The sequence below is a fragment of the Sesamum indicum genome, linkage group LG15 (assembly GCF_000512975.1).
Source record: "Sesamum indicum cultivar Zhongzhi No. 13 linkage group LG15, S_indicum_v1.0, whole genome shotgun sequence".
NCBI lineage: Eukaryota > Viridiplantae > Streptophyta > Magnoliopsida > Lamiales > Pedaliaceae > Sesamum > Sesamum indicum.
The window spans coordinates 6,454,921-6,470,695 of record NC_026159.1 but is presented as its reverse complement, the minus strand read 5'-3'; the positions used below and the strand labels follow the sequence as shown (position 1 = coordinate 6,470,695).

Sequence of the window (15,775 nt, the reverse complement as noted above, 5' to 3'; positions counted from 1 at the left end):
TAATTTTCTTCCGTATTTATGTCACTTACATACACTGCAATGTATAATAATATTAGTAATAAAAATATTAAGTGATAAATTTAAAATTATCATTAATTATATATTTTAAATGACAATAATTTTAATATTGTCGAAATATAATTACTCGTGACAATAATTATGAATTACGTTATCACTATATAAATATAAAAAAATTATTTTATAGTAACTGCTTTTGTAACAACCACTTTGTTAATTTGAAACTGCTTTTTTAATTTATTACAGTTTTTTTAGCGAACATTCCTACCGCTGCTATTTTGGACGTTATAAAATATTTGTAACGGTTTGCTTGAAAGCCGTTACAATTTGTAACGGTCTTTATAACCGCCACTGCTGGTTGTTACAATTATAGTTCAATTTAAAAAAATTAATTGTTATTAGAACGACCTTTGTAACACATATAGATATGGTTGTGTTTGAACTATACAGAAAATAAATAAAAAACATCAGTTAAATATTAAAATGGTATTAATAGTAAAACTCGAATATCTATTAAATTATTTATAATCATTCAAGAATCGAAATAATATAAATAATAAAATTCGAGTATCAATTATGAATTTTCCTAGTTTAAATCTCTCCTTTAAGAGGCAATCGAGAATACGCCTGTTTCATGAGCATTTATATGAATGGCAGTCGTTGAACTACTTGGATTGGTTGATCTTATGTCGACAGTCTCCAGACTGCATCGAAATTCCTAAGCTTTTCTTTTCTCGAAATTTGATTCTTTTTTATAATTAGTGCTCGTGTTTTTATATTTTCACATACATAAATAAATATTTTTTATAATTTAAAATATTTTATAAATATAAATATATATATATATCAACAAATTATATTTAAAAGAAAAGAAAACCAGCTTAAAGATATTATTGACACAACAAAAAATTATATAATGATGTCTCAAACCGTCGCTTGTGAATGAAAAGTGTCTGTAGATGATAAGATTACATTAATATTTTAATAAATTAAATAATTGCGTAATATATTAGTTCGATCAATATATTAATATAATTAAATACCATAAAATAAATTAAAACAAACTTATATAAACTAAGATAAATACCCATACCTTCGATAAAACTCAAACTAATAACCTCCATATGTTAGAAATTAATGTTTGCAAAACAAAGTTATGTTGGCAGCTCCGCCAGCAATTATGAAAATCTTGGAATAGAACTATCAAGGGTTGGGATCCCATTAGACAATTCACACTCTTCGTAAGCTTGTCAAGCTTCATAATCCTCACTTGATTTTTATCTCCAAAACCAAGTCAAAGTTTAGGAAATATGAATCGATTAAGCAGAAGATGAACTACTTTGGCATGGGAGTTGAGTCTAGGGGTAAGAGTGGGGGTTTCCTTCAGCTCTGGAGGAAGGATGTTGAGGTGTGATCAGTTTAGTCTTTTTCTACACACCACATTGATGCCATAGTGAGTCAGGATGACAACTCAGAATGGTGGTGATTTACGTGATTCTACAGGCACCCTGAAACTTCTAAATGTAGGGACTCTTGGGCTTTGTTACTATATCTTCGTTCAGTTTTTGTCCAGCCGTGGCTTTGCATGGGTGACTTCAACGAGTTAGTCAAGAAGCAAGGTGCCCTCGCACGAATAGAATGGCAGATGGAAGCTTTTCGGGATTGTGCTGATTGCAAGCTACATAACTCGGGTGCCGTATGAAGTTTGTTCACGTAGTGCAACAATAGGGTGCAGCCCGCCACAGTGCGCGGTAGGCTGGATGGGGCATGCGGGGATTAGTCGTGGTCGACTCTTTTTTTCAATGCACAAGTCTCGCACATTACAAAGACATGCTCGGATCATTTGGTGGTCTTGTTGGAGTTGGACATGGGTGTACAGAGTAGTGTTTTGAGCAAGAAATCGGTGTTCCAATTTGAGGGGCCGTGGCTCCGATCCAAAGAGTGCGCTGATATGGTAGCACAAGATGGTGGAATGGGCTTTGGCTATCCAATTTAGTGTTCTGCAGGCTGCAGCAAATTGTAGGATTGTGGTGCTTTTTGTTTGGTAATGTCACTAAGAGGGTTCGTGAGCTCAATGCTGAGCTGAGGAAGCTTAAAGAGGGACGGTGACTGAAGTTGCAAGGAGTCATGTCGAGGTTCTTAAGGATGAGTTTAAAGAGTTGTTAGAGGAGGAAAAAGCCTTGTCGAAACAGTGTGGGGAGGCATTGTGACTCAAGGAAGGCGATAGGGACACGACTTTCTTCCATGCACAAGTGACTGAAAGATTTTGTTGTAAGAAATTCAAAGTGTTGAAGGACGGGTCAGGAAATAGGTATACTTTGGAAGCTAATATTCATTGGGTGATTCAGAGTTATTTCGTCCAAAATTTTCGCTCTATCAGTACCGTCTCCTGATGTGATAGATGAATGCCTAGCTAGAGTGCAACCCGCAGTGAGTAATCCATTCTCCTCATATGAGGATAAGCAAGCTCTTAATCAAGGAAAATTCTTCCTTGGACTAGGTTTGACCGAACCAAATCAATTATAGAGCATAATTGTATTTTTTTCTAAACTGTACACCAATCACATGACAAGTGTATTGCACTTACCATATGATTGGTTCAAATCTAGCTAAGCCCAGTCCAGGCTAGAATTTCCCACTAATCAAATGCACCCCCTCGAATCTTTGTGTCCTGACAGTATGTCACTTATTTCTTTTAGAAATTTTGGGATATCGTAGATAGTGATACAACTAAATGCGTGCTTCAAATTCTTAATTAGGGCGTTCTTGATCCCTGTCTTAATGCTACTCACGTCGTTCTTATTCCAAAGTGTGCTACCCTGAAGTTGTTCACCAACTACAGGCGAATTAGTCTCTGCGACGTAGTATATAAAATCGCATCCAAAGCCATTGCTAATTGTCTTAAACCTTTCCATAAAACAGTACTCTGAACTTTAACTGCTTTTATTCCTGGTTGTTTGATCACTAATAATATTTTACTAGCTTATGAACGAAATCATTATCTAGCCTATAAATATTGGGGCAACACTGGCCATGTATCCTTGAAGCTAGATATTGGTAAAGCTTAAGACCTTGTGGAATAGATTTTTCTTGAATGAGTGTTGCTTAGGTTAGATTTTCATTCAAAGTTGGTATCGTTGATTATGTTGTACGTTACTACTGTCTCATACTCTTTCATCATTCACGGAACTGGATTTAGGTCTTTGAAGCCAGAAAGGGGATTCCACTAAGGGGACCCCCTTTTCCCCTATCTATTTCTTTCTATGCAGAGACTTTGAATAGTATGGTCAAATAGGAGGGACAAGGGGGGTTTCTGTTAGCCAGCACGATCCCGTATTTCAAACCTTCTATTTGTAGATGATACTCTTATTTTTTGCTAAGCGGAGAAGGAAGGAGTGGGATGCGCCTAGTCCATCCTTTGGCTCTTTGAAGAAATTTTGAGCTTGATGATCAACTTACAAAAGTCGGTTATAGTATTTAGCAAAAACACGCAAGTGCAAATTTAAGATGAACCTGCTAGCATTCTTGGGGTCCAAGTGATGGTTAAATAGGAGAAGTATTTGGATCTCCCTGAAGCTGTGGGTGGGTCCAAGAGAGGGCGTCCAGCGGCATCAAGGACAGAATTTGAGGAAAACTCCAAAGTTGCATGTCGTAGTTGTATACATTTATCCCAAATTTCCTCGAGCAAAGTTGAATGTTGACTAGTTCCTTGCAATAGTAAAGACATTGACTTGTAAACGTGAAGAAAGGTGCAAAAACCATATTGATTTCCAGACGTAAAGAGATGGGCAAAGGAACCATCCACGCAAACACACAATAAATAAATTAAATTAAATTTTGTGTATAGATAATTTGATGACTTAGTGAACGTCAAATAGAATATCCAATCACATTTCTCAACAATATCGCTGTCTAGAACGCGTCAAAGGGGCCACTTTCATCCCCACCTTCCTATAGACTTTTTTGTTACTTCCTAGAACAAACTGTCTGTCTTCTTCATTATTAAATCAAATAAAACAAGCATGAAAAGGACGGATTTTAATCAAATAAAATATATATTGCCAATGATGCAATTCTTTAGAAAAATCCTGGGTTTCTCAATTTTGATAGTTCCAAACAGTTCATCACGTCATTTGATACATAGATATTAGCATATCCAAATTAATTAAATATATCAATAATATTCAATTAAAGCAAACAATTAATAGTAATTACACAGTTATAATTATTTCATATTTATCATAATTTTTTTAATTTTTAACCTTAATAATTAACCATAAAAAATCATATTTCTCGAACTCAAATATTTAAATTATGGTTCTAAATTCTCCAACAAGGCTTAAATGGCCTGTGTTCCTAAATTGACCAAAGACCAAACTGGCCATATTAAACCCCAACTACAGCTAGTCAATTTCTGTCCCCTCCCACCATTTCAAGATTCCAACCTCTCTCTCTCTTTCTCAACTAATACATTAAATCTCTCCAAGATCAAAAGCAAACATACAAGAAACTAAGCATGGACAGAGAGCAAGAGGAGATCCAATTCCTGGGCTTCTTCGGCATCCTAAAGGAGTCATACAACATTGTCTCATCATGGACAAAGATTTTCACACACATCACACTCTCCATGATCCTCCCTCTCTCCCTCATCTACTTAGCCCACATCCAAATCTCGGAGCTCCTCTTCACCAACATCATGCACAACGAGTGGGTCCTCGACAGAACTCCCGTCGGCTCCCGTTCCTACAACAAGGTCTCCGACGTCCTGACCTCCGAGTGGTCCGCCTTCTTCTTGTTCAAGATCGCCTACTTTGTATTCTTCATCATCCTCGCCCTCCTCTCCACATCTGCAGTCGTCTACACCATCGCATGCATTTACACCGCTAAGGAAATAACGTTGGCCAAGGTCATGAGCGTCGTTCCTAAGGTTTGGAAGAGGCTTATGGTCACTTTCATATGGAATTTCATCATAGTCTTCGCGTACAACATCGTGTCCCTACTCGTCTTCATCGTGGGAGTGATCTTGTTCGGTGCCATACCAGCTCTGGTTATAGCTTTTGTCGTCGTGTTCACTGTTCTATACCTGGCCGGATTCTTGTATGTTACAATGATATGGCACCTGGCCACCGTCGTCTCGGTGTTGGAAGACAGTTACGGCCTAAACGCCATGGCCAAGAGCCAAGATCTAATCAAGGGCAAAATGGGAATTTCTGTAGCACTTTTCATCGTGCTACTTCTATGTTTCTTTGCGATTCAGACAACGTTTGAATTCCTAGTGGTGTTTGGGCACGGGACCGGGACAAGAATTGGTGTTGGGATCCTTTGCCTGATTTTGATGTCGATATCGATGTTGTTCGGACTCATTATTCAGACAATTGTATATTTCGTTTGTAAGTCATACCACCACGAGAACATCGATAAGTCGTCTTTAGCGGATCATCTTGGGGGTTATCTTGGAGAGTATGTTCCTCTCAAGTCCAAGGATGTCCAGCTCGAGCAATTTGAGGTTTGATCACTTTGGCAGATGTTTGATCATGTAAATTTATATAGAGCAAAATATATATTTTTGTTGTTATATATTACAATTAACAATAGTGTGAAATAAGAGCCGGAGTCTGATTTGATGAAAATGGCAGATTCATCAACAATCTAATCAATCATCTCACACCACGAAAATTCTAGCCAACCACCCTATGTAGGGCCCTCCAACTTTTTTTGGTGAATTGCTATTATTACATTATAAATAATTAATAAATATTATTATAATAAATCAATATTTATATATTGATAGAATTCATGCTCAAATTCATAAAATTTAGATCTCAATTTCACCAATTAAATTAAGTCATCTAACCCGCCACCCTCATAGACGACTAATTAATATGCTAGTCTCCTTGAGGGCAAAATTGAATTCATATCAGAACTAGCATACGCTTGAAACAATTATAGAATATGTTTTTTTCGTACCACACGAGGGATATTAATTATTGTTGCCACATAGGGCAATAATGTTCTCACCAACTATTATCATAGGCTAATAATTAACTTTTTTATCAGGGTGGCAAATAGGTGGATTAGGTTGAATTTAAATAAGTCGGATTTAAAATGAATTGAGTTCAAATATATTTTTATATTATAGAATTTTTAAATTCCAATAAGATATTGTCTACAAGTTGTTAGCAAGTTATATATGTATGTATTATATAAAAAAATAATATGAATTATTAGATTTCAGTAATTATTTTTTTTTCAAGATTTTACACTAGTTGAACAGAAGTCTCTACAAGAAAATATGATAATATTGACAAACTATCAAGTGATCATTTTAAAGTTATTATTAATAATATATATTAAGTAAAAATAATTTATCTTGTCAATATGTAACGATTAGTGATAAAAAATGTGTATAAAATTATCACTAAATACAATTAGTGACATATCTATATACACATATTTTTGTCATTAATTCATATTAATAATAATTTTTATAAAAAAAATAATAATTATTAAAATCATAAAATTTCTTATTGTGACAAAATAAACAGTCTTGTCACTAAATATATATAATTAGTGATAATATAAAAAATATCACTTGATTTTTTTTGTAACTAATTTTCTACTTTTTTGTAGTGAGCGATCATGGTGTTCATGGTTTAAACTGATTTAACCAAAACGAATCAAATAATATTTTTGTATTACATAATTTTCACTTGATTTGTAACTAATTTTCTACTTTTTTGTAGTGAGCGATCATGGTGTTCATGGTTTAAACTGATTTAACCAAAACGAATCAAATAATATTTTTGTATTACATAATTTACAAAAAGTTATAATTTTTAAATAAAATTTGAGTAAAACTTTAAACCACTAAAAATAATTTTGAGGGAGATTTTTTTACTAAAACATATTTTAGGGAGTAAAATAAAAATACAGGAGGTAAATGAGAAGAGTATCTTTATCCTGTCAATATCAAATTATTTTATCAGGAATATATTTATTATCTTTCATAATTTAGAGGATAAATGCAAATATATACATGTAGTGGGTGCAAAATGCATTTAATCCATAAAAAAACTTAAATATAATAACTCATTTGGGACCTGCTAAAATCCGTTCATGATCCATAATTTAATTGAATTTAATTAAACACAACTCGCTTTGAATTCAAATAAAAACATTTTAAACCCAACCCAAAGTTGGGTGCGTCGGGTTGAAACTATGACCATATTTTCACGAGTACTTGGTAAATAATTACTTTTTTCATAAAAATGAACATGTAAGATTGGCTCTGATATCAATTATTGGATCGTACGTCCGCTGCTATAATAAAAGTTAGTAACTTTTAAAAATGATACAACTCAAAATATTTAATTATACAGTAACCTAAGCACAACGTTTGAATTACTGTGGCAACATTAATTTCGCTTTAACACCAAATATTTGATCGCACATTTGTTGTTGTGCCAAAAAACTAAAATTATTAGCAATAATACAATTCAAATATTTAAACTGTACAACAACCCAAATACAATGAGAGTAGCCCGTTTTGAATTGATTTAAATTGGGCCTAAATCTGCAAATATCTTTCTGGTTTAGCCCGACCCGGATTGACGTTTGATATAAAGATCAATGGAATTCCATGTAACAAACAGGGGAAACAGAACACTCCCTGAAATTATTGTGTCATCAGCGTTGGGTACGAGAGAGATCATCAACTCCCAGCTTAAAATTGGTAATTTCTGCTCCTATTGTCTTCTTTTTGTGTTGCTTATTTTCCGGGAAAAAGAAAGAGCTGGATGAATCCGCACCCTTGGATGGATACACATGTGTTCGATTAAATGTGCCTAAGAAAAAGTAGCTTCTTTAGATTGACACATTGTGTATAGGACTGTGGGAGATGATGAATTCCTGAAGCCCATGTAGGAAATAATAAAGGTTCTTTCATTTTGTGTAGAGAAATCGGAGTTTTGGTGTTTCTTGCGGCAGCCATGGATGAAGAAATGTCTAATTCACTCCGGCGCATGTCCACAAGAACTCGTAAGGTTGCTCCCAAAATGGCAGCAGCGCTTGCCAGCAGTGATAATCGGACTCAGGTCTGTCTCACTATGGTTTCTCCGGTTGCTCGTTCATTGTTTATTTTCTGTGGGTTTTGTTGGGTTCTTGTTTGGACTTTGGGTTCACCTGAATATAGAAATTATTTGTCAGGCAATCCTTGCTCGTCTTGAAGCTCTGGAAAATGATAATGCTGGACTGGAGTCAGTACAAGTTGACGAGGATGATGAAGCCTCCCTTGATGATGATGATCAAGGTCAATCACTTTGTAGTCATTTTGTCTGCGGTTAAAACGAAGCATAATGATGAATTGTGGTTCTTGCTTTTTTCACTTGGTCGGGTCAAGGCTTAGGGGTAAAAGCAGTAGGGATTTGCATACCTTCCTCCTATTGAAGTTTCGCTAGCTTGTTGCTTCTTGCTTCAACGATGATTCAATTGCAAATATTCATGCAACAACCACCTTAATGAAAGCCATTACTTAAATAAAGAATTTTGCTCTATCACATAAATGACATTATCATTCTTCAGGTAAGGGGGTATCCAGGCATACTTCCATCAAATGGGACTTGGGCGAAGAGAATAAATTTGGAAAATGGAATCATAAAACAAGATACAGATGCTAATTCTTGGTATCTTTACTTTACAATATCAAGTATTTCTAATTTTTCTTGTCAACATTAACTGAGCTGAAGTTTCCAAATTAATGATTTTGATGTAAATGAAATCATCATATTTCCACGAAACCGATGGATAAGTTGGTAATTCCTGGATACCTTTTGTTTGTGCCTTGCTCGACCTTGTTTAGGATATACCTCCTTTGCCTGAAAGAGTAGTGGAAATATTATTTCTGCTTGCTCGTGGTTTCACTATCCACTGGAAGATTGTTCTTGCTTGCTACTGTTCTTCCTATCCAGGCTCAATTTAGCATGTTCTAAACAAATTCAAGGCAGGCCTATAAACTACCATGCTCTTTATCATCATTTTGTGGTGATGCTGGTTGCCCATTCAAGAAGAATATGCTTGCCTGACTATACTTTCATTTGGCTTGATGGAGTCTGCCCAAAACCTTTGCTGCATGCTTTAGTAGGATGCAATTTTATTATTGTGAAGATACAGTATTAAAAAATTCGAGTCCTCATTCTCACTTTCTTCTCAATTCTATTTACTATTTTCTTAAGCTGTTTCACCTCATGACTTTCTCATATGGATATAGTGTTGGCTAGTGGATTTCTTTTTCTTTCGTTAGGTGGTTTTATCTATCCTCACTTCATCCAATTATAGATGCTGTTGCATATTTTTCTGATGCAGCATACCAGAAGAAGCAAAGTAAAAGCACAAAACGCAAAACTCGTCAAGCTAAAGCACTTGAAAATGCTAAGAAGGCACCAAGAACGTTCCTTGAGCTTTTGCAAGAGGTAAGGGCTAAGAATCACGGATGTGTTGCTTGATTTTGCTTTAACTGCTGCTAGTAAACAATCTTTCTGAATATTTGATTCTTGGGAACAGGCTAACCTCGAATCATTGCCTCCCCACATCCCCACCTACTTGAGAGCAGCTGTGGGTCCTCCAAGTTCCACGGCCCGTCGGCATTTCTGCACAGTTTGTGGTTTTTCAGCCAACTATACGTGCGTCCAATGCGGGATGAGATTCTGTTCAATCCGATGCCAGACTATCCATAACGATACTCGTTGTCTGAAATTTGTTGCTTGATTGGTGTCTTCTTGTACAAAGATAAGTTCGACAAATCTGTAAAACAGTTTGTATATCAACAGCTATTATTTCATATTATTCAGAAACTAACATGAAAATCCTCATATTGCATTTGCTACCCATAACAACCTGATAAGAAGTGATTTTCTCACTTATTGTGTGGGAGATTCAACTATGGACTTATTTCAGGAGTGTCGGTCCTTCTACCTGACAATGTCATTTGTAGTAATTGCCCTGATTGTGTTTCTCACAAACAAATGCTATGTAACTACTGGAAAGATATCCATGGGTAAACATTTGTATAATTAGAAACATAACTTACCCTTTCTTAAACATTATGTTCTCTTTTGCTAATATTGTAGTTCACAAATCACAATGACAGATCTCCAACACCCTAATCAGCATAATTAATCTCAATCTCTTTGTACTTATACTGACAATTTCACAGATATCCAATGTTAAAACATGCATACATACATATATATGTCCTCAATCTTTTTTTTTTTTTAAAATTAGGGTAAATTACGACAAGTATAGTTATGTCTAATTTTTAGAGAATTCATTATAATATACCCAAGAAAATAATTATTATACCCAACATCTCTGCACATACGTTGGAAACCCAATGTTTGTAAGCTCTTATGCCCTAATACTAACAAAACCAACTTACTCAACTGACTGACAACCTTTTCTTGATCAATAATCGACTGACAGACTGCAGAAGCATAGTTGTATTAACACACACATAAATGTTTTGAGTTGCAAAGATGTAGTGCAATTTCCTCATCTCCCTTTCTGTCCCTTGAAACAAGTTAGAAATATCAGCAGTTGTCCCAAGACCAACGCTAGGGGGAGGAAAAGAAGAGGTCAAAAAGGAAAGAGAGGGATGAATGCATCAATTTCAATTGGGCTTGGGCATCATGTCCATGTCCAATTGACGCGAGGAGTCTTGCTCCATATAAACCCCATAAGCACCCCGCCCAATTCCCAATCAAAATTCCCATTTCTTTTCTCTCTCTCCTCTCTCTCCTCTCTCTCCACCACCACTACCCAGCTGCGAGCTGTAAGAGGAAGAAGAGTGGCTGCTTCAATGTCTTACGATAAGCAATTGGCTGCTGCCAAGAAAGCTGCGTCTCTGGCTGCTCGTCTATGTCAGGTGACTCGCATTAAACTTGTCTTTCTCTTCTTCCGCGTTTTCTTTATATGGGGTAAAATTGATGGTTGTTGCCTTATTTGGCTTGGTTTTTATTGTGTTTATATGGGGACTTGGTGAATTTCATGTACTACGAAAGATAAAGGAGAGATGATTACATGATGATTTTTTGAGGAATACTCTGATGAATAGACGGGATATTTGATAGTTTTAAGCAATGCCCTAGTGTTTAAGAGATGTATTGGTTGGTGGGTTGGGGATTTGAACTTTGTCTTTTCTTTCAAAGTTATGCCTGTGGTTAGCTGAAGAGTCGTGGTTTTCAAGCATTTGGCCTCCACATTGTCATGGGTTTATTGGGGTTGTTTACTTTTTGTTTTGAAATAGTGAGAAAGTTTAGTCGTTTGATTCCTGTGAACATTCTGAAGTTCTATTCAGGAGATTTTAGACCAAAATTGTTCTGAGTATATGGGAGAGAAGAGTAAGAAACAGGGAGACCGACTTTTAAATCCAGAATAAAAGATCCCTTCCCTAGACACAGCCAAGAATTGTTTATGGATAAGATTCTACCGAACAAGATTGGTATACATATCATATATGAGGAGCAATAGGTGGCACTAAAGTTGAGACATTGAAAAAATCAAGGTTGGGACACTTCAATTTTGTTGATTTAGCTAGATTTGTATGAATGGATTAAGATCTTTCTCCAGTTACTCATTTGGCTTAGGAGATTATGGTTGGAAACCAGTACAGAATTTTACAATCGTTTCACCTGAGTAAGCATGCTAATGTCTGCTGTGTGATATAAGACTAAGATATATTTTACTTATTCACTGAACAGAAGGTGCAAAAGGCTTTATTGCAATCTGATGTCCAATCAAAATCTGATAAAAGTCCCGTCACAGTGGCTGATTATGGTATGTTATCGCACTTTCAATCAGTTCTTCCAGGAAATTATTTTTGTACCCATTTTGAAAATATATAGTTGTGTGGTAATGCAGTTCGAGCTACTACTCTGTCCGTTAGAAAGTTAATTGGAGATATGGTTGACCTTTATGAAGCAAAATGAACAGTAACTCCAAATATGTTGCAAAATCCGATGCAGAGACGTATTTGCATTTGTTAATCAAACTATAGAGAGAACCAAATGGCGGTCTCCTGATGCCACTTAAAACAGATAACCTACTTTGTGTGATATTTTGCATTTTGTCTGTCCTAGTATGTAGTAGTTCTCTCTCCCACTCCCTAGTTTTTTTTTCCATGGATAACCCCATTTTCCTTTATGTAATGTTTGATTACTTCTGAAGCATCCATAATTGTCGGTGTTCAAATTTAACTTTGTGCTTGCATTTATTCTACAGGTTCACAAGCTCTTATCAGCTTTATTTTGGAGAAAGAGTTTCCATCAGTGCCTTTCTCTTTAGTAGCTGAAGAGGTATTTGAATTTGTTGGTTGCTATTGGTGTTAGAACAATTTTAGTTTTCTTATTTTAAAAGAAAGGAATTATTTTGATTTATAAGCTGATTGAACTACTAGTGTGGTGTACTCAGAGTTCCATTTCAATTTCCCCTTTCTATAGTTTGGCCTGTCCTTTTTCTCGTTTTTGTGTTTTGCTTCTTCCACCCCCCGCCCCCCCGCCCCTTTCATGAGTAATTTTAATGCCTTTTCTCTCATTATTAAAGGTGGATGTCATTTGTTGTTTTATGTTTGAGTACTTCAGGACTCTGGAGACCTTTGCAAAGAAGAATCTCGAGAAACACTGCATCGCATAACAGAACTCGTGAATGAGACTCTTGCTACTGATGGAATGAATGATATATCACCTCTGTCTGAGGAAGATGTGCTTAAGGCCATTGACAATGGAAAATCTGAAGGGGGTCCTCATGGTCAGCACTGGGTTTTGGATCCGATCGACGGCACCAAAGGGTAAGTATACATGTCAGACCTAATGAATGGTGCTTGAGCCATGAATGACATTCTACTGTTTCGGATTGCTATGTGAATAAACCAAATTTGCGACCTTTACATTCATCCACTTTATGTTGGCTAGCTCTTCCATATAAATTGGAGACTGTCATGTTTGATATGTGGTCTCACTTGTTTCTTGGTCAGGGCTTGACATATAGCAACATTTAATAGCCTCAAATTCTCTGAGAACATTGACTTTCTATGATTTGGTGCAGCTGGGGTAAATACAGGGTAAAATGTTTGTTGAAATTTTGTAACACAGGTCTTATGAGAATTATGGTGCAAATTTCTTAATTTGTCCATTACTTATTTAAGAATCACCTTACTTAACAAAACTGTACCTGCAAACTTCAATTGATAATTTCAGCTTTTTGAATTGTACCCGTTATCTTTTTCCCTAAGGCAAAGCCACCTCTTTGACAAAATATTTTCTGTCACATGTGTTTCTAACAATAGTATGCAATGTCAACCATGTAACATCTCGAAACCATGATGTATTTCTTGTTCCTATTCCAGATGTTTCAAGAGGGGTTCCTTTGACTCCTAGTTCTGTGATTGCAAACACAGAAGTACTCACTTTACCTCATTAAGACTAATGTCAGACATAGTATGAATATACACGGGTTTGTTTTGAAATATTGGAACAAGAGAACTGGAGTCTCTGGGTGAGGATGACATTTTGAAAGCTACTGAAATTATTAAAAAAAAGAAATAGTGAAAAAATGATATTGAGGGTGCCTATAAACCAGAGAGGACTTGAGCTCTCCTCTTTTACCTTTGCGCTGGTTTCAGAAGCTGCAGTATGTTGTATATTGAAAGTCAAAAGCCATAGTTAGTATTGACTGCCCCCCTCTTGGAAATGCAGATTTCTAAGAGGAGATCAATATGCTATTGCATTGGCATTATTAGATGAAGGGAAAGTGGTGCTGGGAGTTTTAGCCTGTCCAAATCTTCCCTTAGCATCTATTGCCAGAGGCGGTCAGAGCATTTCTGGAGATGGAGTTGGCTGTCTCTTTTTTGCCCAAGTTGAGGCTGGAACATACATGCAGAGTTTAGATGGCTCCACGCCAACAAAGGTTAGTATTTCTTCTACCTCAATGCTGACATACTTGGTTCCGACATCTAAACTTCCCTATGGCCTTTCAGGTACATGTTACTGCTATCGAAAACCCTGAAGAAGCATCCTTCTTTGAATCTTATGAGGCTGCCCATTCTTCACATGATTTATCTGGTTTGATAGCAAGGGTAATATTCTGTGTTTGTGTCCACGTATGCATGTGCCCATGCAATATGTGAAAATGCCTAACTTTGTTCCTTGACAGAAACTTGGTGTTAAAGCACCACCGGTTAGGATTGATAGCCAAGCAAAGTACGGTGCTTTGTCTAGAGGAGACGGAGCAATATACATGCGGTTCCCACGGAAAGGCTACCGAGAAAAGATATGGGACCATGCTGCTGGATACATAGTCGTTGCAGGTTGATAAATCAGTCATATTATTTCAACACATTTTAGTTGCCTGCTTTGTTTTAACAATATGGTTATGGAATCTATCATTGTAAAACCTTTTGACACTTGTGCCGTGACCTTTGATTTTGCAGAAGCTGGAGGTGTTGCCACAGACGCTGCTGGGAATCCTCTGGACTTCTCCAAAGGAAGATATCTTGATCTGGACACAGGAATTATCGTCACGAATCAGAAACTGATGCCTTCTCTCTTGAAGGCTGTTCAAGAATCAATTAAGGAGAAAGCTTCATCTCTGTGATGCAGAGACTCAACTCAAGAATATCAATAAGTGACTATGGTTCAAGCTTTTAATAGATGCTCACTTCATTTCCTTTATCTCATGCTCTTTCTCACTTCATTCAAAGAAAATCTGTATAAGCCTTTTTCAATACATACACCCGAATTTCTTTGTCCTATTTTATACTGTGTGTTAAGGCCCCGTTTACTTTTTAGGATTGGATTAATGGGTGATCGAAGGCCTCAGGATAGATGTGCTATAAAATGAGCGGTTTGGGCTAAATAACTTATCTCAGGAGTAAAGGTGGGATAGATTGTCAGGTAAGATGAGCGATTAGTAATGCCATGTCCTCTCAAAAAAGAAAGAAAGAAAGGGGGCTCATTTAAAAATACATAATGACATTTTTTTTTTCAAAAAGAGTTTTGAAATTATCCCTCCAAGGGTTTTTTGTTTACAGTTGTATTCCTCGTGTTGGGATTTGGACGGAATTATACTGATGCTAATACAAGTGTTTTGGGAGAAAGTGCAAATTTGTTGAAAATTAATCCGTTTCAATCCAAAGTTGGAGCTTCTTCAGAGCTCAAGTCTGTAACTCTTTATAAAGTTTTGTTTTGAGTATGAGTGTAAATTACAATACTATTGATGTAGAAGAAACAATAATAACAATTACTTCCAACTTGACTCATTAATTCAGTACTGTAATAACAGTATGATGATTGTAAAATTTCAAAGTATTTTTTTAAAAACAATAAATTTAATTTAGATTCAATATTGAACTCGAATAACTAAAGATTTGATCATCACTTCAATCATCATCATCCTGTGAGTAGGGCATGAAGGTTTGGAGGAATAGTGGTGGAGTCGGGGCGAAATGAGGTTTGTGGGGCTAGCATGGGCAAATCGGAAGTGGATGGCATCCGTTGTGATATATCGTTGAAACTGTGAAAAGGTGCATATTGTGGAGGGATTTCAGGGTGGTCAGGTTCCTCTACAAGCAAGAAGGCAAACTGCTTTGATTTGCATTCGTGGCTGGGGCGAACTCATCGTCCCAGTTGAAATAGAGTCCGTGAGCACAACATTCTTGCATTTTGGAGGGTCTGAGATGGCGGATCAGGAAAGGAGGTTTAGAACAAGG

The 15,775-nt window shown here is 36.3% G+C and overlaps 3 protein-coding genes across 3 annotated transcripts; all 3 read left to right on the top strand.

Moving 5' to 3' along the window:
- LOC105178379 lies at positions 4,535-5,530 on the top strand. The gene has a single exon (XM_011101844.1). The coding sequence runs from the start codon at positions 4,535-4,537 to the stop codon at positions 5,528-5,530; it is 996 nt and encodes a 331-aa protein (XP_011100146.1).
- LOC105178072 (SWR1 complex subunit 6) lies at positions 7,591-10,193 on the top strand. The gene is made up of 5 exons (XM_011101428.2): positions 7,591-7,750; positions 7,973-8,111; positions 8,224-8,326; positions 9,379-9,485; positions 9,577-10,193. Exons 2-5 carry the CDS (start codon positions 8,007-8,009, stop codon positions 9,778-9,780), a joined length of 519 nt encoding a protein of 172 aa, XP_011099730.1. The 5' UTR covers positions 7,591-7,750; positions 7,973-8,006; the 3' UTR covers positions 9,781-10,193.
- Positions 10,461-14,854, top strand: LOC105178071 (SAL1 phosphatase). The gene is made up of 8 exons (XM_011101427.2): positions 10,461-10,936; positions 11,772-11,847; positions 12,292-12,365; positions 12,651-12,856; positions 13,764-13,974; positions 14,045-14,143; positions 14,221-14,374; positions 14,498-14,854. The coding sequence occupies exons 1-8, from the start codon at positions 10,667-10,669 to the stop codon at positions 14,659-14,661; spliced, it is 1,254 nt and encodes a 417-aa protein (XP_011099729.1). The 5' UTR covers positions 10,461-10,666; the 3' UTR covers positions 14,662-14,854.